This window comes from Diceros bicornis, chromosome 6 (assembly GCF_020826845.1).
Source record: "Diceros bicornis minor isolate mBicDic1 chromosome 6, mDicBic1.mat.cur, whole genome shotgun sequence".
Classification (NCBI taxonomy): Eukaryota; Metazoa; Chordata; class Mammalia; order Perissodactyla; family Rhinocerotidae; genus Diceros; species Diceros bicornis.
The window spans coordinates 58,118,559-58,145,107 of record NC_080745.1 but is presented as its reverse complement, the minus strand read 5'-3'; the positions used below and the strand labels follow the sequence as shown (position 1 = coordinate 58,145,107).

Genomic DNA, 26,549 nt, shown 5'->3' with positions numbered 1-26,549 from the left:
ACAATAGGTTAGTTATCACCTCAATCCTCTTACATAATTACCATCTTAGTGGTGACAACACTTAAGATCTACTCTCTTAACTTTCATGTGTATAATACAGTACTGTTAATTATAGTCACCATACTGTACATTAGGTCCTGAGAACTTACTCATCTTTTAGATGGAAGTTTGTACCCTTTGACTAACATTTCCCAATATCCCCCAACCGCTGGCAATCACCATTCTACTACTACTATGAGTTTGGCTATTTTAGACTAAACATATAAGTGAAAACATACAGTACGTCTTTCTCTGTGACTTATTTCACTTAGCATAATGCCCTTAAGATCCACCCATGTTGGGCCGGCCCCGTGGCTTAGCGGTTAAGAGCACGCGCTCCGCTACTGGCAGCCTGGGTTCGGATCCCGGGTGCGCACCGACACACCGCTTCTCCGGCCATGCTGAGGCTGCGTCCCACAGACAGCAACTAGAAGGATGTGCAACTATGACATACAACTATCTACTGGGGCTTTGGGGGAAAAAAAGGAGGATTGGCAATAGATGTTAGCGCAGGGCCAGTCTTCCTCAGCAAAAAGAGGAGGATTAGCATGGATGTTAGCTCAGGGCTGATCTTCCTCACCAAAAAAAAAAAAAAAAAAAAGATCCACCCATGTTGTTAAAAAAGGCAGGATTTCTTTTTTTTTGTAAATGGCTGAATATTCCACTGTATGTATGTGTGTGTATATATATACCTAGCAATATCACACTACATTTCTTTATCCATTCCATTAATGGACAGTTAGGTTGTTCTCATGTCTTGGCTATTCTGAATAATGCTGCAATGAACATGGGGGTGCAGGTATCTCTTCAAGATAGTGATTTCATTTCCTTTGGATATCTCCTCAGAAGTGTGATTGCTGGATATGATAGTTCGATTTTTCATTTTTTAAGGAATCTCCATACTGTTTTCCATAGCAGCTGTACTAATTTACATTCCCACTAACAGTGGACAAGGATTCCCTTTTCTCTATAGCCTTGCCAACACTTGTCTCTTATCTTTTTTTTTTTTGTGAGGAAGACCAGCCCTGAGCTAACATCCATGCTAATCCTCCTCTTTTTTTTTTTTGCTGAGGAAGACCGGCTCTGAGCTAACATCTATTGCTAATCCTCCTCCTTTTTTTTTTTTACCTCCCCAAACCCCCGTAGATAGTTGTATGTCATAGTTGCACATCCTTCTAGTTGCTGTATGTGGGACACGGCCTCAGCATGGCCAGAGAAGTGGTGCGTTCGTGCGCGCCCAGGATCCGAACCCGGGCCGCTGGTAGCAGAGCGCGCGCACTTAACCGCTAAGCCACGGCGCCGGCCCGTCTCTTATCTTTTTGATAATAGCCATTCTAATGGTGTGAGGTGATATCTCACTGTGGTTTTGATTTGTACGTCCCTGATGATTAGAGATGTTGAGCATCCTTCCATGCACTGGTTGGCCATTTCTATGTCTTTTTTGGAAAAAATGTCTATTCAAGTCCTTGGCCCATTTTTAAATCGGATTTTTCTTTTTGCTATTGAGTTGTATGAGTTCCTTACATATTTTGAATATTAACCCCTTACCAGATAGATAGTTTGCAAATATTTTTCTCCTATTCCATAGGTTGCCTTTTCATTTTGATGATTGTTTCTTCTGCTGTGCAGAAGCTTTTCAGTTTGATGTAGCCCCACTTGTTTATTTTTGCTTTTGTTGCTTGTGGTTTGGTGTTATAGCCAAAAAATCATTACCAAGACCAATGTCAAGGAGCTTTCCCTCTATGTTTTCTTCTAGAAGTTTTACAGTTTCAGGTTTTACATTTAAGTCTTTAATCCATTTCGAGTTAATTTTTGTGAGTGGTATAAGATAGGGGTCCAATTTCATTCTTTTGCATGTGAATATCCAGTCTTCCCAACATCATTTATTGAAGAGACTACTCTTTCCCAATTGAGTAGTCTTGGCTCCCTTGTCAAACATTAGTTGAATGTATATGCATGGGTTTATTTCTGGGATCTTGATTCTGTTCCATTGGTCTGTGTGTCTGTTTTCATGCCAGTACCATATTGTTTTGATTACTACAGCTTTGTGATAAAGTTTGAAATCACAAAATGTGATGCCTTCCACTTTGTTCTTCTTTCTCAGGATTCCTTTGGCTATTTAGGGTCTTTTGTGGTTCCATACAAATTTTAGGATTATTTTTTCTACATCTGTGAAAAATGCCATTGGAATTTTGATAGGGATTGCACTGAATCTATAGATATTTCTGGGTAGTATGAACATTTCAACAGTACTAATTCTTTCAATCCATGAACATGGGATATGTTTCCATTTATTTGTGTCATCTTCAATTTCTTCCACCAATGTCTTCTAATTTTTGGTTTTATTCCTAAGTATTTTATTATTATTATTTTTTGCTGAGGAAGAGTCGCCCTGAGCTAAGATCTGTGCCAATCTTCAAATACTTTTGAAGTATTGGCAATACTTTTTATGTGGGTCACCGCCACAGCATGGCTGACGAATGGTATAGGTTGGCGCCTGGGATCCCGAGAACCGAACCCGCAAACCCGGGCCACCGAAGCAGAGCGCGCTGAACTTTACCACTAGGCCATGGGGCCAGCCCCAGTATTTTATTATTTTTGATATTATAAATGGGATTATTTTCTTTATTTCTTTTTCAGATAGTTTGTTGTTAGTGTATAGAAATGCAACTGATTTTATATGTTGATTTTGTATCCTGTAACTTTACTGAATTCATTTATTAGTTTTAATAGTTTTTTGATGGAGCCTTTAGGATTTTCTATATATAAGATCATATCATCCGCAAACAAAGAAAATTTTACCTCTTTTTTTCCAATTTGGATGCCTTTTATTTCTTTTTCTTGCCTAAGTGCTCTAGCTAGAACTTCCAGTACTATGTTAAATAGGAGTGGTGAGAATGGACACCCTTGTCTTGTTCTTGATCCTAGTGGGAAAGATTTCAAGCTTTCACTGTTGAGGATGATGTTAGCTGTGGATTTGTCATGTACTGCCTTTATTATGTTGAGGTGTATTCCTTCTATACCCAATTTGTTGAGAGTTTTATCATGAAAAGATGTTGAATTTGGTCAAATGATTTTTTTCCTGCATCTATTAAAGATCATATGAGATGATCACATGATTTTTATCTTTCATTCTATTAATGTGGTGTATCACATTGATTGATTTGCAGATGTTGAGCCATCCTTGCATCCCAGGAATAAATTCCACTTGATCATAGGATATGATCCTTTTAATGTGCAGTTCAATTTGGTTTGCTAGTATTTTGTTGAGAATTTTTGCATCTATATTCATCAGGGATATTGGCTCGTAGTCTTCTTTTCTTATAGTGTCCTTATCCAGCTTTGGTATCAGGGTAATGCTGGCCTCATAAAATGAGTTTGGGAGCATTCCTTCCTCTTCAATTTTTTGGAAGAGTTTGAGAAGGACTGGCATTATTTCTTCATTAAATGTTTGGTAGAATTCGCCAGTGAAACCATCTGGTCCTGGGCTTTTCTTTGTTGAGAGGTTTATGATCTCCTTATTTGTTACTGGTCTGTTCACATTTTCTATTTCTTCATGATTCAGTCTTGGTAGGTTGTATGTTTCTAGGAATTTATCCTTTACTTCTAGTTTATCCAACCTGTTGGCATACAGTTGTTCACAGAAGTCTCTTACGATGCTTTGCATTTTTGAGGTGTCAGCTGTAAAGTCTCCTCTTTGAGAGATAATGACACATTATGTGCCTCATGTTGTGATGTAATAAGAAGTACAAAAAACCATCTAAGAAATAGTCTTGCAAAAAAAAAAATCATATATAACCTCATTGATGAGATCTAACCACCAGTTTATAAAAGAAATGCAGAGGATAGAGCAACATATTGCCCAAGTATTCTTGGGGTGTGAGTAATAACAAAATCCAGCAAATGGGAAATTCTATAGTGACCAATGATCTTTTTCTTCAGTAAAAAAAATTACAAAGGGAAAAGCTAAAATACTGGGTTTTACAAGTCATATTAGTTTTTGGGTCCATACAAAGCTGGAGAGCTGATCTTGAGACTGCCAAAAGGGTTATATAAACTCTGAGGGAAAGGGTAAGCTAGAAAAAAAATCCACATGACAACAAAGAAAACTGTCTTATCTTCAAGAAGAAAAGTATGATGAGGAGGATAATTTCCTCTAAGAATTTCTAACCATAGTCAACTGCATGCTGATTTCAGGTTAGAAATCTGTCTGTGCTATGGGAGAAATCCCAAGCCCAGACATTAAAGCAATCCCAGATCGGTAGCATCACTTGGTATCTATCAATAGCAAGTGCAAATCCTTTGTGGTATTCCTTCACCTTCAGGACATCCACAGCATATAGATATGAACACAATTCCCAGACTCAAGAGAAATAAAGCATCATGAATAAGAGCTAGAAGAAAAACAACAGATTTAGGCTACCAAAGACTTTAGATAATGGAATTATCAATCTGATTATAAAAACTATGTAACAGGGCCGGCCCCGTGGCTTAGTGGTTAAGTGCGCGCGCTTCGCTACCGGCGGCCTGGGTTCGGATCCCAGGCATGCACTGACGCACCGCTTGTCCAGCCATGCTGAGGCAGTGTCTCACATACAGCAACTAGAAGGATGTGCAACTATGACATACAACTATCTACTGGGGTTTTGGGGAGGAAAAGGGGGGAAAAAAAAGGAGGAAGATTGGCAATAGATGTTAGCTCAGGGCCGGTCTTCCTCAGCAAAAAGAGGAGGATTGTCATGGATGTTAGCTCAGGGCTGATCTTCCTCACCAAAAAAAAAAAGCAAAAAACAAAAAACAACAACAACAACAAAAAAACCCACGATGTAACAAACAAAATACAAGATAATTTACAAATGAACAAGAAGCAAGAGACTATAAAAAATGAGCAGGAACATTTAGGAAACAACTAGAACTTATAGGAAAAAAACTGCAAGATTAGATACTGCTGAAGACAGAATTTGAGAACGGTTAACAGTTAAGAAGAAATTATAACGCTGCAGCACAGAGACCAAAAATTGAAAAACATAAAAGAGAAGTTGAGAGACATGAAAGATAAAATGAAAACGTCAAACATAACTCTAATTAGAGTTCTAGAAGCCGAGAATAGAGAAAATAGGAGATAAGCAATATTTGAAGAGATAAAAGCTAAGACTTCTCAAGGATAGCCACTTAAATAGGGAAATAAAGTATAAAACTTAAAAACTAGTACAGGAGAAAATACAGTACCAGAGGAAAAAACACTTCAATCCAGAAGATGGTCAAGAAAAGGGGAAAAAAGGGGGGAAGTAAGACAAACAGAATGTACAAAATTTTAAAGTAAAAGCCCAACTATCTCAGTATCACAATAAATGTAAAGAAGAACTCAGAAGAAAAGAAAATAATGGGACGAGAAAAGATAAACAGGGCAAATGGAACAAGAACATCAGAAAAGCGCTGGTATTAAAGGGGAAAAAAGAGTAACTTTACAGTGGAAAAACCTGAGAAATACTACCTGAGCCAGATGATCAAGGTCAGTATCACCAGTGCTATGTAATGTTGATAGTATGTGCCTTTGATGTGATGTGATGAAAATGGCACTTCACTGCCATGGTCCTGCTCCTTAAAACTCAAAACCCAATAGATAATGGGAAAAACATCAGACAGATCCCAGTTGAAGGACATTCTATAAAACATCAGACCAGTACACCTCAAAACTGTCAAAGTCATCAAAAACAAGGAAAGTCTGAGAAACTGCTACAGCCAAGAGGAGCCTCAAGAGACATGACTAAATGTAATGTCGAATCTTGGATAGGATCCTGGAACAGAATGAAGACATTAGGTAAAAATTAAGGAAATCTAAATAAAGTATGGACTTAATAATGTATCAATATTTGTTCACTAATTATAACAAATGTACCAGACTAATATAAAATGTTAGTAATAGAGGAAACTGGATGTGGGATACGTGGGAACTCTCCACATTATCTTTGCAATTTTTCTGTAAATCAAAAATTGTTCTAAAATAAAAAATGACTTAAAAAAAGCTGTTGTAGCTATATTGTCTATTCTATATTATATCTATAAATATATACAAGATTAAGACAAAAAAGTAAAATAGTCATTCCTTAATGATAAAAAGCTGAACTCACCAGGATATTTTATTTCTAAACCTGAAGGGTAGGTAAATAGGTGATAGTTTATTAGTCTTTATTCCTCATATGTAGTTATGATATATTCTTTTTCAACAAATGAAATATTTCATAATAAAAGAGAAAAAAATACCTGAGTGAACATTCTGCTGAGCTTTGATCAACGCTAAGGCAGCAGATATAATTAGTTCTGTATATTGATAGCAGCATGTTGGCAAAGGCAATGGAAAAGCAGGCACTCCAATACACTGTTGGGAAGATTAAATAGGTATAATCTCTAAAAAAGCCAACTTGATGATATCTATTAAGGTTATAAATGTACATACCATTTGACCCAGCAATTCCACTCTAGTCATTTATCTTACAGATATATTTGCACATGTGCATACGTTTATTTTGCACAGTGGTTTATGACAGCACTGTCTGTAGTAGTAAAAGATTAGAAACAGCCTATATGTCCATCAATGGAAGACTGGTTAGATAAATAGCCATACATCTATGTAACAGAATACTATGTAACTGTAAAGGAAAAAAAAGCTCTTTGTACATTAATATAAAATGGTATCTACTATATATTGTTAAGTAAAAAAAAGCAACTATAACAAGACATATAGTATAATAGTCTAGAACATACTGACATATAACCTATTGTGCTCAATATTCCGTTTGCCTCTCCAGGTTTACTCTTCATCTTTCTCCACCCTGCTTTGTGCATTGGGAAGCTGACCAAACAAATTGCATCTTCTAGGCAACCTTGCACTCTAGCTTCTGATGTGTTCAAACAATGAGTGGAATGGTTAGAAAATCAGAGGGTGGAAAGAGTGTTAGGGGAATTTTTTCCCTGGCTCCCTCATTGCAGGAAGTTTGCATTTCTCTCTCTGAGACCACAAGTCCTGTTAAACAGCCTCTCTCCCTCTGCTACAGCTCGTGTCAAGTTCTTTTAACAGCTCCCTTCCCTTGTATTTTCAGGCCTAGGAGTGGAAATGATTTCCCATAGTTGCCAATCCCTGGGTATTTCCCTGTCCCTTGTTTGTACCTTTAATTCTACCTTAATGTTTGCAGAGTGTGAATGTGAGTGTGTGTGTGTATGTGTGTTCAGGGAGGGAGGGAAGAAGAAGGAAAAGAGAAGAAAAAGAGGAACACCCTGGAATGAAACACCAGAGACTTGTAAGAATGGTTGCCTCTAAGTAAGGAAACTTACCTGGCATCATGGCTGGCAGACATGGTAAAAAGACTTTTCATTGAATACTTTACTGTATTTAGTATCTTTGAATTTTTTTTTTTTCTGAGGAAGATTCACTCTGAGCCAATCTTCCTCTATTATGAATGTGGGTGGCTGCCACAGTATAGCCGCTGATGAGTGGTGTAGGTCTCTGCCTGGGAACTGAACCCGAGCCCCCAAACTTAACCACTAGGCCATGGGGCTGGCCCCTAGTATCTTTGAATTTTGATCCATGTGAATGTATTATCTGGAGGGAAAATATATAAAGTAAACTTAAACATTTAAAAGAGTTAAAAGAAAATACTGCCTGTGAGATGTTGTAGTTGCTGCATCTTTTCTTTTCCATATTTACTATTCCTTTCCATTTCTAGCAGGGCAAATACTGAGACCAAAAAAAAAGAGAGAATAGACCATTTGTTAGTGCAGCACCTACCCATCATTTTGCTTCTTGGCCATGTTTCCCCTTCAATTCCAATAGCATCAAATCACAAAAAGTGTTTATTTATACATCATACATGTAATTTATTAACAGTATCTCAAATAAATTCAAATTAACATTATCCCTATTAGTTCTTACGGTACATGAAACTACTTATTATTCATATGTGGCCTGGTAGCTGGCTCACTGAGTGACAGTAACAAGAAATTCAGCAATTTAAAATCCTGACTCCTTCACTTCCTAGAAGTCCATGGGCTTCCATTAAATAAATTTGCTGAGTCTGTTTCCTTATCTGTAAAATAAGGATAATATCTACTGTACAGAACTTTTGAGAGGCTTACATAAAACCATATAGGTAAAGTGGCCAACACAGCATCTGGCAAATAGTAGTGGCCTGTTAGCAAATTATAGCTATTGATATCACTGTTAATATTATTAATTAAATACCATTATAAAATAAAATGAAACAGTAACAACTATTACTTTTATTTGCCAGATTCTCTAGGACAGGTTTCTTCCAGGAATCATCCTTCATCATCCCTAGTGAATATCTTTCCCTTCTAAGCTTTACACTCCACTTAACATTTGACAACCACTTTTTGAGAGCGATTGTTAGTGACCTTCAACTCTATGTAGAAGTTTGAATTAATGTTTAGTTGAGAACAACAATAAAATAAAAAAATAAGAACAAAACTGTAATAAAAACTTAACCTGAACATAATCTAAGAATTTACTACTAATCTATGAAGACATAAGAGAGTGGAAGTGGCTACACTACTATCAGTAAAAATCAACTTTAAGACAAAAATTACTACTAGAAACAAAGAAAGACATTTTATAATGGGAAAAGGGACAATCCATCAGGAAAATACAACAATTAGGAACATATATGCACCTAACAACAGAGCCCAAAATAAATGAAGCAAAAATGGACAGAACTGGGGAAACAGACAATTCAACAATATTTGGAGACTTCAATATCCCACTTTCAATGAAGGATAGGTAGAAGATCAACAAGGAAACAGAAGACTTGAAAATACTATGAGCCAACAAGATACCTGTAGAACACTCCACCTAACAGGAGAATACATTCTTCTCAAGTGTACATGGAACATTCACCAGGATAAACCACGTTAGGCCATAAAACAAGCCTTAATACATTTAAAAGGACACAAATAGAGTATGTTCTTTGATCACAATGGAATGAAATTAGAAATCAATAATGGAAAGACATGGGGAAATTTACAAAAACATGAAAATTAAACAACACACTCCTAAATAATCAATGGGTCCAAAAAGAAATCTAAGCAGCGTTTAAGGAGAAATTTATAGCTGTAAATGACTACATTATAAAAGAAGAAAGATAAAGAGAATGAGAAGACAAGCTACAGACTGGGAGAAAATATTTGGAAAAGACATACTTGATGAAGGACTATTACCCAAAATATACAAAGAACACTTTAAACTCAACAATAAGAAAACCATGTGATTTAAAAAAATGTTCAGGGGCCAGCCTGGAGGTGGAGCAGTTAAATTCGCATGCTCTGCTTCGGCGGCCTGGGGTTTGCCAGTTCAGATCCTGGGTGTGAACCTATGCATTGCTCATCAAGCCATGCTGAGGCGGCATCCCACACAGAGCAACTAGAAGGATGTACAACTATGATATACAACTACCTACTGGGCCTTTGGGGAGAAAAAAGGAAAAAAGGAGGAAGATTGGCAACAGATGTTAGCTAAGGCCCATCTTCCTCAAAGAAAAAAAAAAAAGTTTAGGTCTTAAAAAAAAAAACTATAAAAGACTTAACAAACACCTTACCAAAGAAGATATAGGACTGCAAATAAGCATATGAAAAGATGCTCAACATCATATGTCATTAGGGAATTGTGAATTAAAACAATGAGATATCACCAAACATCTATTAGAATGGCTAAAATCCAAAACACTGACAACACCAAATGCTGACCAGGTATAGAGCAATAGGAATTCATTGCTGTGGGAGTGCAAAATAGAGAGCTACTATGAAAGAGAGTTCGGCAGTTTCTTACAAAATTAAACACACTCCTACCATAGAATCAAGCAATCATGCTTCTTGGTATTTACCTAAGTAAGTTGACAATTGATGTTCACACAAAAAACTGCACACTGATGTTTACTGCAGCTTTATTCATGCTAAAACTTAGAAGCAACCAAGATGTCCTTCAGTAGGTGAATGGATAAATAAACTGTGCTACATCCAGACAACGGAATATTATTCAGTGCTAAAAAAAAAAATGAACTAGCAAGCCACGAAAGATATGGGAAAACTTTAAATATATATTACTAAGTGAAAGAAGTCAATATGATTCCCACTATATGACATGCTGAAAAAGGCAAAAATGTGGAGACAGTAAAAAGATCAGTGGTTGCCAGGGGTTAGGGAGGAGAGAGAAATGAATAGGTGGAGCACAGAGGATTTTCAGTGCAGTGAAAATACTACATATTATACTATCATGATGAATACAGGTTATTATACATTTGTCCATATCCATACAATGTACAATACCAAGAGTGAACCCTAATGTAAACTTCGGACTTTGGGTGGTAATGACTTTGGGTGATAATGATGTGTCAATATAGGTTCATCAATTATAACAAATGTATCACTCTGGCGAAGGATGTTGATAATGGAGGAGGCTAGACTCAGGTGAAGGAGGAGTGATAATTGCTGAAAGAAATATCAACAGTCTAAGATATGCAGATGACATCATCTTACTGGCAGAAAGCAGCAATGACTCAAAACAACTTCTGATGAAAGTGAAAGAAGAAAGTGCCAAAGCAGGACTGCATTTGAACATCAGGAAGACAAAAATCATGACCACGGAAGAACTATACAACTTGTAGACAATGAAGACATTGAAATTGTTCAAGATTTTGTTTATGTGGGTTCAGTCATCAATTTAAATGGAGACTGCAGCCAAGAAATCAAGAGAAGACTGAGACTTGGAAGGGCAGCAATGAAAGAATTAGGAAAGATCATCAAGTGTAAGGAAGTGTCATTAGAGACTAAGGCCAAGATCTATCTACACCCTCATATTCCCAATTACCACGTATGGGTGCGAATGCTGGAGACTGAAGAAGGGTGACAAGAAAAAAATTGATTCAGGTGAAGCATGGTGTTGGAGGAGAGCTCTACAGATAACCTGGATTGCCAGAAAGATGAACAAGTGGGTCCTAGAGCAAATTAATCCTGAACTATCGCTGGAGGCAAAAATGATAAAACTAAGGCTGTTCTACTTTGGGCACATCATGAGAATACAGGATTCTTTGGAAAAGACAATGATGCTGGGAAAAGGAGAAGGCAGCAGGAAAAGAAGACGACCAAATATGAGATGGATGGACTCCATAAAGGAAGCCAGAGGCATGAGTCTACACAAACTGAACAGGGCTGCTGAGTCTGGGACACGGCGGACATTCTTCATTCATAGGGTTGCCAAGAGTCAAGAGCTGACTTGATGGCACGTAACAACAAATGCATGTGAGGAGGCAGGGAGTATATGGGATATCTCTGTAGCTTCCTCTCAATTTTTGCTGTGAACCTAAAACTGCTCTAAAAAATATAGTCTATTGAAAAAAAAATCTTGGGCCGGCCCCATGGCTTAGTGGTTAAGTGCGCGCGCTCCGCTACTGGCGGCCCGGGTTTGGATTCCAGGCACGCACGGACGCACCGCTTCTCTGGCCATGCTGAGGCCGCGTCCCACATACAGCAACTAGAAGGATGTGCATCTGTGACATGCAACTATCTACTGGGGCTTTGGGGAAAAAAAAAGGAGGAGGATTGGCAATAGATGTTAGCTCAGAGCCGGTCTTCCTCAGTAAAAAGAGGAGCATTAGCATGGATGTTAACTCAAGGCTGATCTTTCTCACATAAAAAAAAAAAAAAAAAAAGGCTTTGAAAAAAAAAATCTCAAACCAATAACCTAAACTTTCACCTTAAGAAACTAGAAAAAGAATAGCAAACTAAACCCAAACCAAGCAGGAAGAAGTAAATAATAAAGACTAGAGTAGAAATAAATAAAATAGAAAATGGAAAAATAGATAAAAATCAATGAAACCAAAAGTTAGGTCTTTGAAAAAATCAACAAAATTGACAAACCTTTGGCTAAACTGACCAAGAAAAAAGAGAAAAGATTCAAATTACTAAAACATGAATGAAAGAAGGGCCATTAATACCAACCTTACAGAAATAAAAAGGATTATAAAGGAATATTATGAAAAATTATATGCCAATAAACTAATCTAGATGAAATGGGCAAATTGCTAGAAAGATACAAACTACCAAAACTGACTCATGAAGAAGCAGAAAATCTGAATAGACCTATAACAAGTAAAAAGATTGAACTAGTAGTCAAAAAACTTCCTATAAAGAAAAGCCCACAACAACAAAAAACACTAACAACCCAATTAAAAAATGGGCAAAAGACCTGAACAGACATTTCTCCATAGAAGATATACAGATGTCAACAAGATGTGCAACATCATTAACTATCAGGGAAATGCAAATCAAAACTACAATGAGATATTACCTCATGCCCATCAGAATGGCTATAATTAACTAGATGGGAAACAACAAGTCTTGGAGAGGATGTGAAGAGAAGAGAACTCTCATACACTGCTGGTGGGAGTGCAAACTGGTGCAGCCACTATGGAAAACAGTATGGAGAGTCCTCAAAAAATTAAGGATAGAACTACCATACAGTTCAGCTATTCCACTGCTAGGTATTTATCCAAAGAACATGAAAACACGAATGTGTAAAGATACATGCACTCCTGTGTTCACTGCAGCATTATTCACAATAGCTAAGACTTGGAAGCAACCTAAGTGCCCATCAAGGGATGAATGGATAAAGAAGATGTGGTATACATACAGAATGGAATACTACTCAGCCATAAGAAATGATGAAATCCAGCCATTTGTGACAACATGGATGGACCTTGAGGGTATTATGCTAAGCAAAATAAGTCAGAGGGAGAAGGTCAAATACCGTATAATCTCACTCATAAGTAGAAGATAAAAACAACAACAAACAAACACATAGAGACAGAGATTGGATTGGTGGTTACCAGAGGGGAAGGGGGAAGGGGGAAGGGAGAAAGGGGAAGGGGGAAGGGGGAAGGGGGAAGGGGGAAGGGGGAAGGGAGAAAGGGATGATTAAGCACATGTGTGTGGTGATGGACTGTAATTAGTATTTGGGTGGTGAACATGATGTAATCTATGCAGAAATAGAAGTATAATGATATACACCTGAAATTTATACAGTATTATAAACCAATGTGACTGCAATAAAAAAAAAAAAAAGAAAAAGAAAACCCCGAGACCAGATAGCTTCACTGCCACCAAACATTTAAAGAAAAATTAACACCAATCCCTCACAAACTCTTCCAAAAAATGTAACAGGAGAGATCACTTCCCAACTCATTCTACAAGGCCAGTATTACCCTACGACCAAAAGCAGTGAAAGACACCACAAGAAAATGACAGACCAATATTCATTATGACTACAGACAGAAAAATCTTCAACAAATTACTAGCAAACCAAATCTAGCAACATCTAAAATGGTTTATACACCACAACCAAGTAGAATTTATCCCAGGAATGCAAAATTGGTTTAACACATGAAAGTCAATGTAATATACCATATTAACAGAAAAAAGGACAAAAACCAGATGATCATCTCATATGCAGAAAAAGCATTTGACAAAAACCAACACCTTTTCAGGGTAAAAACACCCAACAAACCAGAAACAGAAGAGAACATTCTCAACTTGATAAACGCTATCTATGAAAAACCCAGAGATAACATACTTAACGGTGAAAGACTATTTTTCCCTTAAGATCAAAAAGAAGACAAGGACGTTTGTTGTCCTGTCTCATCAATTCCATTTAACATTGTACTGGAGGTTGTAGCACAGGCAACTAGGCCAGAGAATGAAACAGAAGCATTCAGATTGGAAAAGAAGTAGTATAACTATCTCTATTCACAGATAACATGATCTTGTATATAGAAAATCCTAAGCAATCCACCAAAAATCTATCAGAACTATTAAACTAGTTCAGCATGGTTGCAGAATATCAGATCAAAATAAAAAACCAACTGTATTTATATACTCGCAATAAACAATCTGAAAATTAAGAAAACAATTTCATTTAGAATAGCATCAAAAAGAAAGAAATATTTAGGAAAAAGAAGTAAAACACCTGTACACTGGAAAGTACAAAACATGGTCGAAAGAAAAGCAATCTAATGTGAATCAGTCCCTGCTACTCTTGGGAATCCAGAACTCTGCCCTTGAGATACCCTCCGCTGAATTCTTCTGTTCACCTATACAAGGTTACTACCTGATGTTCAACTTCAGGGAAATGCTTTATTTTTAATGGAAGACAAATTTTTCTCAGCTGGTATTACCTTTATGTTTTAAAGCAATGCTACTTAAATTTAACATGCACATAAATTATCTGATAATCTCATGAAAATGCAGATTTTAATTAATTAAAACTGGGGGTAGGCGGGAGAAGTGGCTGAGGTTCTTCATTCCTAATGGCTCTCAGATGATTCCAATGTTGCTCGTCCTTAGACCACACTTTAAGTAGTTTTTAAGTAGTTGCATACATACAACTGGCCTAACTCACTAGAAAAAAGAAGAAAGGAAACCCTAAGATGGGTGGCAAATAGCAAAAGGAATGAAAGTCTGATGAGTCCTCTAAGTTTTTCATAACTGAGCACAATATATTCCCTATCAACAATTAAGAACACACACTTGCCACCAACCCTCCATTCTGGTCACTACTAAGTACCAGAAAAGATGCAGACTTGGCCAGCTAGCCAGCCAGACTGAGGCTAAATCCTTATGAAAATGTTTTTTTAATAGCTGCTACACAGAGATCATCCCTACAGAATGCAAACCATCACTTCTCCCTTTCTGCATCTCTTCTCTTGTCTTGTATTCCTTCTTCTAGTCAGTGTTTCTCAAGCGCCATTTGGGGACCAATGGTGGTCCCTGGCAATCTATTAACTGGTCTATAGACAATTTGATGAAAAACTGATACAAGTTTTGATCACAAACATTTCACAAATGTAAGATTAATTACGACTTTCAAGGAAATTCTTTTAGGTTCTTGATTGTTATGTCTCAAGGGTCACACATGCTCTACAAGGATAGTTAAGAGGGGACTGTTTCAGCTAACAAACTTTCACATCATGTGAGTTGTTCACATTGGTTAAATACATATTTTGTTGTTATTATCATAATGTGTTAAATCCCAAATTTAGGAAAATGAATCAATGACTCAAAAGTGTTCACTGAAGAGTAAGAGTGATAAAAACACTAACTCAGAATGTCATATACGATAAATAGTATCATCTTAGAATAGGCTGTGACCAGTGAATTAGGAGTGATCAGTTTGCACTGGGACACCTCTTTGTTCCCATTGTACTGTAATACATTATTAAACAGGAATGAAACATTATAAAACAGGGACAAGAAGCCACTGAATCATTCATATAATTTCAGCCATTCCAGTAAACCAATCAAAGCCTGCATTAGGAATTTTGCCATTGAAAGCAAAGATTAAAAACCACAGTCAAAAGAACGTCAACTTATTTTAACAAAAACAGGTATAACTACAGTCAGCTGCAAAATTAATGACAAATATGCTCAGAGAGAAACAAAACAATCTACTGGCAAAATTCTACCATCAGATGACACTACTGGACATCATATGTGTGGTATGCAGTGAGGAAGAACAATTACTATCATAGATGTATGCTCCTAAATATTTTATTTTATGGCTGCATGAAACCATTAGTGTTCAGAATATGAATCATCTCTTGGCATATAAATAATATGTAAATCAAGAAACATATGCAACTTTTAATTCTGATTATCAATGAAAACATAATATAGAGAAGGGATTTTCTTTTAACCAACAATTATTTTTGAACTCTGACTTGAAAAGGTATATTAGAATCAGTATGGCCAAGAGCACTAGCCATGTGTGTAGCAAGGAAGTATATGGCACCTGGAAGCCATTTCGCACATGGTTTCATTTACAGACAACAGTTGACATTTGACAATAAGCCTTCTATTCTGGAGTCAGTGTTAAAATCTGCATGGAAAATTGCAAGTATCATTCAAACTGCAGGGCCTGAGCAGGTATCTTCAGCATGTTACGTCAAGGAAGAAGAAGCAAATACAAGACTCTGCCTTTCTATCTTGTCAGGAGGAAAGATGCTAACAAAAACTAATCAAATGAAGGATATAATTTTTTTTCATAACACCGACAAGGTCAGTAAAAAATTTCTATGATTATCTGTGGCTTACTCAAGTGGCAGGTCTCCATGACATACAGCATATTGAATAGCTTGAACCTGTCATTTGAGGGTGAAATAATTCTTAGGGATAAAACATGAAGACCAAATCATGATACAAATGGCTTAACCAAAGAGAGTTTGACTTTTCCAACATCCAGCCATTTTCTTTCCTTGTAGAAAGAAATCAATGTCTTACTATTAGGTATACTTAAAAATAACATTCAATTACCACACTAGACCTAAAAACATATTTCCTAGAACTGAATACAACCAAAAGGACAGATTTACCCACTGCCATCTTCCAAACTGAAATATTCAACTGCTGAGTGCAACACATTTGTCAACTCAATGCCTCATCGAACACTGTATGTAGTTTTCAGTGAGAATTCTTGCAATAATTATTGTATCCATCCATCTGAATATCTAAAACATCTAAAAGAATCATCCTATACTTGTTGTTATTCCCAACAACCTGTAGTTGAAAAGTGGGGTTATCTAATTTAGTAGAAGTAAAGAGTAGGAAAAGAAACAGTTAAATATGAAACCTTAACTTTGACTTTAATGAGCCAGAAATCAATGTGGTGAAAGATTACAGCAATAATTGCTTTTCCTGGTATTTAAATTATTTTAAAATACTGCTTTGATATTATAATGAAAAATTCTGGATTACTCTTTTGTGTTTACTTTATCTAAAATCAGGGGTGTGCATGAAGACCCATCATGCATCCAAAAATTCTAAATGACTGACAAAAACTACTTTCTCTACTACACTACTTTCCCTTCATAGGAAGCTATCATTTCTTTCTATGCATTATGCTAAAGAAATACAGACAACCATGGAAATTTTGTTTGCCCTTATTATTAATCGTGCAGTAGAAAAGCATTTCATTATCTGCATTTATGTTGCCTCACTGAAAACAAATGAGTCTGATTTCAATCTATAACACCTAGAAAAAACAACATATTAATTCCAATTTCTTCTTGAATCCTACTCCCCCCGAAAGTCATTCTTTCCTTCTGACCTTTCCAGAAGCCAAACTGCCTTTACATATCTCTTGATTATAGCCAAGGGTGATATTAAAAATGTTTAACAACTGGCATGGCATAAACACGAAAGAGAATGACACCAGTTCATAATCACATGGCTGTAATGGAACATGCTAACTAAACAACAGCCTTAGGTACAGCTTCCTTTAAATAGCCTGCTATACTTTTTTCAATGCTAGCACCACTCTCCAAGACCTTTGTTTACTCCTTGCTTGCCAATTTGCAGAAAAAGGAAAGCAGTTTTCATGCAAGATAACCACATAAATTGGATTCCAAAGACGAGTTTAATGCTGTCTTTTATTAAATCTTTTATTTCCCTATTCTTTAATAGAAGAATTAAGGATAAGTATTAGAAAGTACACACTATTGTTTTCCTTCTTCTACACCAATGGTCTCCAGAGGATGAGGCTCTTTAGTCAGCTTTTTATTATAGCTTTGTTATTGGATTTTATCCACAGTTAGATGTCCACAGTAGATGTCCAAGTTCTTTATCCACTCAACCAAATAAAAACATTTAATACACAAACAGATGGATTTGGAGATATATTAAGGATAATGTAAACTGTTGGCAAAACATAAATGTCTGACATTTAGAGGAAACAACAGAAAGGGAATAGAGAAATGCACAACAAAGCAAAGAGATGGGTCACTTTAAAATAAACCTGAGATCATAGGGTTATGTATAATAACATCACATATATCTGTGTTGTTTTTAAGGATCTTCTTACCCAACTTCGGAAAAACTATTAAGTATTCAGCATTGCACTGAGGACATGCCACTCTGGCTGTACTGTTTCCTCTTTGTTTTTCATCCACCCAGCGCTGTAGACAAGCCTGGTGAACCCATTTTGTAGATCCTCTGCACCTGCACGGTCTCACCCATTCAGCTGTTCTATCATCTTCATCAGTGGCAAAACACACCCAGCAACTTCTGTAAATTAAAAAAGAAAATAATGACATTATCTTTACTACCCCAGCCTCCTCTCCACTGCAGCCCTCACTTAATGGTATGAGCCTAGTATGAATAATTATAGAACCTCTATTTTACACTAAAAGACTGAGGAAACAAAACAACTAATACATTTCCAGTAGAGTAGTTTCTTCTTTTTCTGTCTTGCCTTGTATTCTTCTGCAGAATCTTGTGTTTTCTGAATTTTGTTTTTATGTAATTTCCTCCATATTCCTAGCAATTCTTCACCTTCTCTAATGAACCAGAGTGCAAAGAGACAACCCTCAAGCTGCTTTTGTTTTATAAGGCCTAATAATTCTTTGAGGAGTGGTAAGCACAGGAATATGTGAAATTCAGTGTTTTCCCCATTTCAATTAACACTAACCTCTTAACCTCTTGAACTTGGAAAACTAAAGTACTATACAAGTGATTTCACATATGGTCTCATTCAATTTTCAACTGAGGGGGGAAAAAACACCCATTTCTCTTTCTGGTAAAGCATGACTATAAGAAGAGAGAAAGATTATTAAATTAAAAAAAAAAGAGCACAAAGGGAAGAAGAGATGAAGACATCAGGATAAACTGTTTTGGGATAGTGATATGATAAATTTGGGCCTACATGTTTCCATTATAAGTATGGCTGGTTTTCCTTTTTTGGGGAATTAAATTACATTTATATTTCAAATCTAGAAGTCTCAAGCCTGGGATGCTTATATTAAAAAAAACTCAAAATTCTATTGAGATGGTTAATCTTAAAACATTTTCCCATTTTTCTTTTAAAGATACTTCATGAAATCTAATTTTGTTCTTGTGGAATTAGGTTGCAATTCCTTATTTTTTCTCGCAGTTAACATGAGTTTTGACACCTATTTCCATTAGAGCAAATACAATTTAATTCAATGAGACGTTCATTCCTCCCCCCATTAAAGTCTGACGGTACAATTGGAAACAACTGCTAATTAAAGCTTGTTACCTACTGTGCATTTTTCATTTAATTAGATAAGTGGCTTCTGTCAGAACTACTAGCTTAACTGTGCTCAGTGGGAAAGACCATATAGTCAGATATTATAGATGGGTGAGGTCTCTAGGCCTTGTAGAACAACATGAATTTTACTTGTGTGCTCCAATTAAAACTTTTCAGTTAGAACAGGGAAAAAACTGAACTGAATCCATGGCAACAATACGCAAACTTGTGATCTTAGCTTTCAAATTCAGTCATGTTTCATACAACCTAGGTAACAATGGGAGGTAGGTAGTGTTTGTTTAGCATGCTGACCCTCTGACCCACCTCAGCCAACCTGTCTGGGCCCTCATGCTATCTTATGGTTACCTAAAAATGCTTCCTCCTTCCTCTTTTTTAACATTTTATTGTGGTAAAATATACATAACATAAAACTTACTACTTTATTTTTAAGAGTATAATTCAGTAGCATTAAGTATATTCACATTGTTGTGCAACCATTATCCCATCCATGGCTTGACTAGGTTTTAACCTAAAATTTTTGCATAAAATTTCAATTGACAAGCATAGAGCAAATAGATCTATTAACTGAGGTATCAGTATATATTTTCCCTACAACTGAGGTAATTTTGTAAATATTATTTATATACCTCTGGGAAATGAGAAGTACCATTTTGGTAACAAAATATAGCAGAATATCTAGAAACTTTCTAAGTTCTTGTAAGTTTTTCATTTCAACAATGGAACATATATGCAGCTAAGTACAGCTAGACCTACACAATTAATCAGTATTAAGGTGAATCGAATTTTAAATTAAGCCAATTTCAGTCATCAGGAAAAAAATAAAATGTAAAAATATATCTATTCAGAACAACCTTAATATTAGGTTAGAACCAAATGAAATTGCCTATATTTGTCTGTTTTTGACCTACATAAATGGCAACTTCATATTTCGATCTAATGGGAATACTTATATAGCTATATTCCTCATAAATTTTAGAAAAACGTAAGTTTTTTTCCCAAAGTTTTATTATGAAAAATTTCACTTTCAAAAAGTTTAAAAACTGTTCAGTAAATACCCATATTCCCAACATCTAGATTCTACAATTCTTATTTTGCTATATACGTGCTTTGCCACATATTCATTTATCAATCCTCTTATTTTTTTTTTTATAATTTTATTTATTTATTTTTTTTCCCCCAACTATCTTTTGCCAGTAGATAGTTCTATGTCATAGCTGCACATCCTTCTAGTTGCTCTATGTGGGACGCGGCCTCAGCATGGCCGGAGAAGTGGTGCGTCAGTGCGCGCCCGGGATCCGAACCCGGGCCGCCAGCAGCAGAGCGCACTCACTTAACCGCTAAGCCATGGGGCCGGCCCCAATCCTCTTATTTTTTGATGCATTTCAAAGCTGCAGGTATCAGTATACTTCACCCCTAAATACTTTACAGTTTTACTTTTTAGAAGGTACTCAACTGACATTTAAAGCAGGCACTTTCAGAATTTTTCTAACTTCACAACTATAGTAGATAAGATAGTTGAACAATGACTTACAGTGGAAACTTATTAGGAGTTAAGTCTAATTAGAAGTGTTAATACAAATAACCTTGTTTTTATTGTTTGATCCACAGTGATAGTAAGTATAGAGCTTACAAATTTGGATTTTGAAACTAATGCTCATTAGAGATCAACTGAAATTATCTTGCAGAGATATTAAAAAAGAAAACTTGTTATCACTACTTGCAAAAAATTTGCCTGATTTTTAATATCTACCAATTTACCACATGTATTCTCTATTTATTCTAATTGTTAACATTAAATCTGATGATGGTCATTTGAGATCAAATAGTATTGCCCACAATATGTAAACTTCTGATAACACCACCAAATTACTTCATTTAAAAATTACAGTTTAGGTACAAATAAATATGAAATGGAAATTTCCAACTATTTTAATAATAGTACAAAGCAAGCAAGCAAGTGAAAATTATAGAAATTGCCAGCAACATTTACTGAGCATTCACTGGTTCTAGGTGGTTACACAAACAAAATAAATGGAAGACTGTATCTATCTGGAAAACCCTATAACTTAATTGGGGCTATGTCCAGTAGATAAAAGAGATTTTTTTTTAAGGTTCCAGTGAAATTACCATAGGTACATCCATTTTAAGAAGAATGAACCAAGGATCAATTTGGATAGATCAGAGAAGACTTCAGGTAGGAGTGATAGAAATGAGCAGAGGCAGGGACAAGTGATTTTATTATAGGGATTCTCAAAACAAAGCTCCCTGGGACCAGCAGCTGCAGGATCACATGGGAACTTGTAAATTCTCTGGCTCCACCCCAGACTTAGTGAATCAGAAACTCTGGAGGAGGAGGGCCTAGAAATCTTGTGTTTTAACAAGCTCTCGAGGTGATCCCGAGGTACAATAAAGTTTGAGAACTGCTGGTGTAAAAGAAATGGCAGGTTAAAGAAAAATAAAGAAATTAGAGAAAGCAAACTGTATGAAAAAGACAATTACTGGATTTGCTTAAGTTAGAAATGCTTCTGGGCCGGCCCACGGTGCACTGGTTAAGTGCGCAAGCTCTGCTGCTGGCCACCTGGTTCGGATCCCGGGCGCCACCGATGCATGGCTTGTCAGGCCATGCTGTGCCGGCATCCCGTATAAAGTGAAGGGAGAGGGGCACGGAGGTTAGCCCAGGGCCAGTCTTCCTCAGCAAAGGAAAAAAAGAGGAAGACTGGCATGGATGTTAGCTCAGGGCTGATCTTCCTCACAAAAAAAAAAAAATAATTGCTTCGGATGACTAAATATTTTCAATATAAATAACGGTACAGAAAATGTTAAGTTCTAAAGAATTTATTAACTGATTTACTAGTTTAACCTAATACAGAAAGAACATTAGTCTGTGAAATAAGAGCCAGGCACATAAGAAATTAGCTTAAAGCATACAAAAAATGGTCACATGTTTTTAGGCAAATAGCCTACACGACAGAATTATTAGTCTTCAGGGCTAGAAAAAAAGGAGGAGAGGAAACAAAATATGTATATAAATCCTTTCTTTCCTCATTTTTAAAAAAACTTCTGATAGACTTACCAGGAACATCACCTGAGGTCTTAAAATTATGCTTTCCCTCTGTGCTTCCCCATACCCTTCTCTCTCCTTGATGCAATCTATTTCAGCTATTTATTCCCCAACTTCCCAATCCCTCCTTTTAAGGAGAAAAGAGGCATTTTAAAACGATGGGTTTACAGTTTCTCAAGATCTTAGAATGGAGAGGAGAGTAAAAACTTGTGGTTTAATGTACAGCATCATTTCTCCTTTTTTAAAGGAACACTATATCCCGTGCTTTCTATGAAACCACTCTTCCCTCCAACATCAGCTACGTATATGGTTTTAGGCTGTTAGTCGTCTCTCCTCCCCAGCTCCAAAAAGAGTAATCTTTAGATTAGTTTGAGTAAACTGCCCCAGATTACAGTGATTGGGGGGCCGGGCCCATAAAGCTGGTTTTACTGGTGAACCTCAGAATTTTTGCTGAGACAGTTGGTACACAGACTTTCTCTTTTCTACTGGGCTCGAAGGCAGGAAAGCGTAAGGCTAAATGAGGGTGTGAGGCTACTGCTGCCAGGAGAGCCACCATGTGGAGCCTAAAGAACCCAGAGGAAGCTGAAAGATGGAAACTGATGGCTTTGTTTGAGACATGGATCAAGCTGTGCTTAAAGCTAAATATACTCTTGCACTGTTCATTTACATAAACCCATAGATTTTTTTTTTAGCTTAACCAGTTTGGGTCAGATTTCCTGTCATGTGCAAGCCAAACAATATTGATAGACTGTGAGAAAACAGATATAAGAGATGGCCCCAGAACAATAACATAATGTAAACTCTGAACAGCTTTTATAAATACACATAGTATTTTTTTGTCAACAGCTTTGTTTCCTATTGATTGGAACTTGAGCAGAAAAGACTTAAATAAACCGAATTCCCACTACAAGTACTTTGAGTCTCGAAAGCTTTTTTATTTCTCACACTGGGAAAAATATGCTCTTGATTCTGCTATTGGATCAGGTCATTTCTTACGTAAAAATCAGCCAAGAAAGATAAAGCCAAAAATTTTGAAATTAAAAATTTTTACTGATAATGCCATAATATTTGCATTTCAGGGTCAATATAACATAATTCTACTTTAATTCAAGTTATTACATATTTAATGTTATAATTTATAGGACGGCAATTTGAATACCCTTAAAAGGTGAGAATAATTGGCTATTTTCCATTTCAAAAGACAAAGTCAAAAACCTTTCAAAGTCCTCACCCAATAAGAGGTTGACATTTCTGACCAAACTAAGAGTTTCTCTTTAAGTCATCCCCATCCCCTCATTCTCTTCAATCCTCCAATCACTCAAAAAGCAGTGCTCAGTGTGATGCCCAAGCCTCACCTGAGAACTTGCTACTGAGAACTTGCTAGAAACGGAAAATTCTCAGGCCCCACCCCAGACCTACAGAATCACAAACTCTGCAGGTGGGATCTGACACTACATTGTAAAAATTTATTTATTTTTAATTACTTATTTATTATTTTTCTTTTTTATTGTATAAAATACATATAATATAAAAAATGGTTAAGATGTTAAAATAAAGTATACAGTTCAGTGGTATTAAATACATTCACATTGTTGTGCAACCATCACCACTACCCATCCGCATTAACTCTTTCATCTTGTAAAACTAAAACTATTTATAACTATTAAACAACTCCCCATTCTCCCCTCTCCCCAGCCCGACAACTACTATTATACTTTCTGTCTTTATGATTTTAACTACTCTAAGTACCTCATATAAGTGGAATCATCTAGTATTTGTCTTTTTGTGACTGGATTATTTCATTTAGCATAATGTCCTCAAGGTTCATCCACATTGTAGCATACTGCAGAATATCCTTTCTTTCTTTCTTTTTTTAAAGTATTCTAGCTCAAGCTTTTAATTTTTTTAATAATTTTATTTATTTATTTTTTCCCCCAAAGCCCCAGTAGATAGTTGTATGTCATAGCTGCACATCCTTCTAGTGGCATGTATGTGGGACACAGCCTCAGCATGGCCAGAGAAGCAGTGCGTCAGTGCGCGCCTGGGATCCGAACCCGGGCCGCCAGCAGCGGAGCGCACGCACTTAACCACTAAGCCACCGGGCCGGCCCAGAATATTCTTTCTTTTTAAGGCTGAATAATATTTCATTGTAAGTATATAGTGCATTTTGCTTATCCATCCCCTGGTCTATAGATACTGGGGTTGCTTCCACATTTTAGCTATTGTGAATAATGATGCTATGAGCATGGGTGTACAAATATCTCTTTGAGACCTTGCCTTCAATTCTTTTGGGTATATACCCAGAAGTGGAATTGCTGGATCATACAGTAATTCTATTTTTAATTTTTTTTTTTTTTTGGTGAGGTAGATTAGCCCTGACCTAACAGCTGTTGCCAATCCTCCTCTTTTTGCTGAGGAAGATTGGCCCTGGGCTAACACCTGTGTCCACCTTCCTCTACTTTATATGTGGGACGTCTGCCACAGCATGGCTTGATAGGCAACGTGTAGGTCTGCACCCAGGATCTGAACCTGCAAACTCCGGGCCACTGACGCAGAGTGCACAAACTTAACCACTACGCCACCAGGCTGGGCCCTATTTTTAATTTTTTGAGAAACCATCAACATTGTATTTTAACAAGGCCTTCAAGTGATCATGATACCTAGAGTTTGAGAACTTCTGCTCTAGTCATGCTTCTTTCCTTTTTCCTTATTTCTTCCCTTTTTAAGTCTCCTCAACTCACCATAATACAGAAATGAAATATTTTACACTTAATGTAAACATTTTTAAATTATTTGGTTTTTAATTTAAATAGTAAGTAAAATGCTTAAGACCTTTTTTTCCTAAGGAAAAAAGCTACCTAAATTTGGGGAAAAGATTATGCAAGTTGAGGATAGTCTAACTGGTTAAGGAACCTGGGCTGTGGAGTCAGATTGCCTGAGTTCAAATCCCTGCTCACCATTTATGAGGTGTTATGACAGTATCTCTTTCAGAGTTCCTGTAATGAAGAAGTTCTTAGTCTGGGGTCCACGAAAAATTTATGGGGATTGGTAAATTTGGATGGGGAAAAAATTACATCTTTATTTTTGCTAACCTTTAAATAAAATTTAATTTTCCTTCAAAGATGAATGTAAGGGCCGGCACCGTGGCTTAGTGGTTAAGTGCTCGCGCTCCGCTACTGGTGGCCCGGGTTCGGATCCCAGGCGCGCACCGACACACTGCTTCTCTGGCCATGCTGAGGCTGCGTCCCACATACAGCAACTAGAAGAATGTGCAACTATGACACAGAACTATCTACTGGGGCTTTGGGGAAAAAAAGGTCGAGGAGTGGCAAATAGATGTTCGCTCAGAGCCGGTCTTCCTCAGCAAAAAGAGGAGGATCAGCATGGATGTCAGCTCAGGGCTGATCTTCCTCACAAAAAAAAAAAAAAGATGAATGTAAGCAAACCATAGTAATATTAGCAATACAGCAATTAGAAATTAGTACAGTGACCAGAAATTTTCATATTACTTTATAGCTGTGCAGATCCCAAAATAACATTTAGCTCATTGCTAATGTGAAATTAGTTATCAGACCCACCAAAAGACCTTGTATTTTAATATGTTAAAGCTCATATTACTGTGTCAGATTTTTAATATTTTGATAGTTACATTTCAACCTAATTGGTTTTATTTCTGATGCTATATATACTTTGTTTTATTCTTTTAAAACATTCTGAGAAGGAACCCATAGGCTTAACCAGACTGCCAAAGGAGCTCTGGGCATAAAAAAGGTTTTATGTTAAGATCCCGTATTGTAAAGGATTAAACAAGCAATCACGAAACTGTTTAAGAACTGTCTGGCACATATATAATCACCAAATGAACAGTAGCAATAAGGGCATTGATAGAGATGAGAAAGATGGTGTCAACTTTACATCTATGCCTAGATTTTATGGATGCATTTTCTTACCAAAATTAGCACATAAAGCAATTCTGCTTTGCACCCTCTTATTCAATGGAAAAAGTCCTGGATTCCTAATCACTCCCCAATTTTTCAACAGGTCACTACCACTGCTTAAGATATTCATTCAAATCCTCTCAATTCATTTTCTCCTACCCTTCTTTTCCTTCCAGTAGCTTCTCTTGCTTGCCAAAGTACACATGCACTATTTACTTTCACACCTTCCCACTAGCCAAGTTGGGGCACGTTAGTTTACAAAGTAAAGGGAGATTTGGGAATTATCATGACTGGTTCAGAGATCAAAGAACAAATCACTATTATAAAATGAAGACAAGAAAAAAGAACTAAACAAGACAAATCTAAAGACTATTACCTATTCCTTAAA

General features: G+C 36.5%; 1 protein-coding gene across 1 annotated transcript in view; it reads right to left on the bottom strand.

The window, feature by feature from the left end:
- The window catches only part of MARCHF5 (membrane associated ring-CH-type finger 5), a 55,329-nt gene that overhangs the window by 22,239 nt on the left and 6,541 nt on the right, over window positions 1–26,549 (bottom strand). The window contains exon 2 of the mRNA XM_058543534.1: window positions 17,957–18,159. Within this exon, the coding sequence (XP_058399517.1) occupies window positions 17,957–18,159 (203 nt within the window). The remainder of the gene's footprint in view (window positions 1–17,956; window positions 18,160–26,549) is intronic.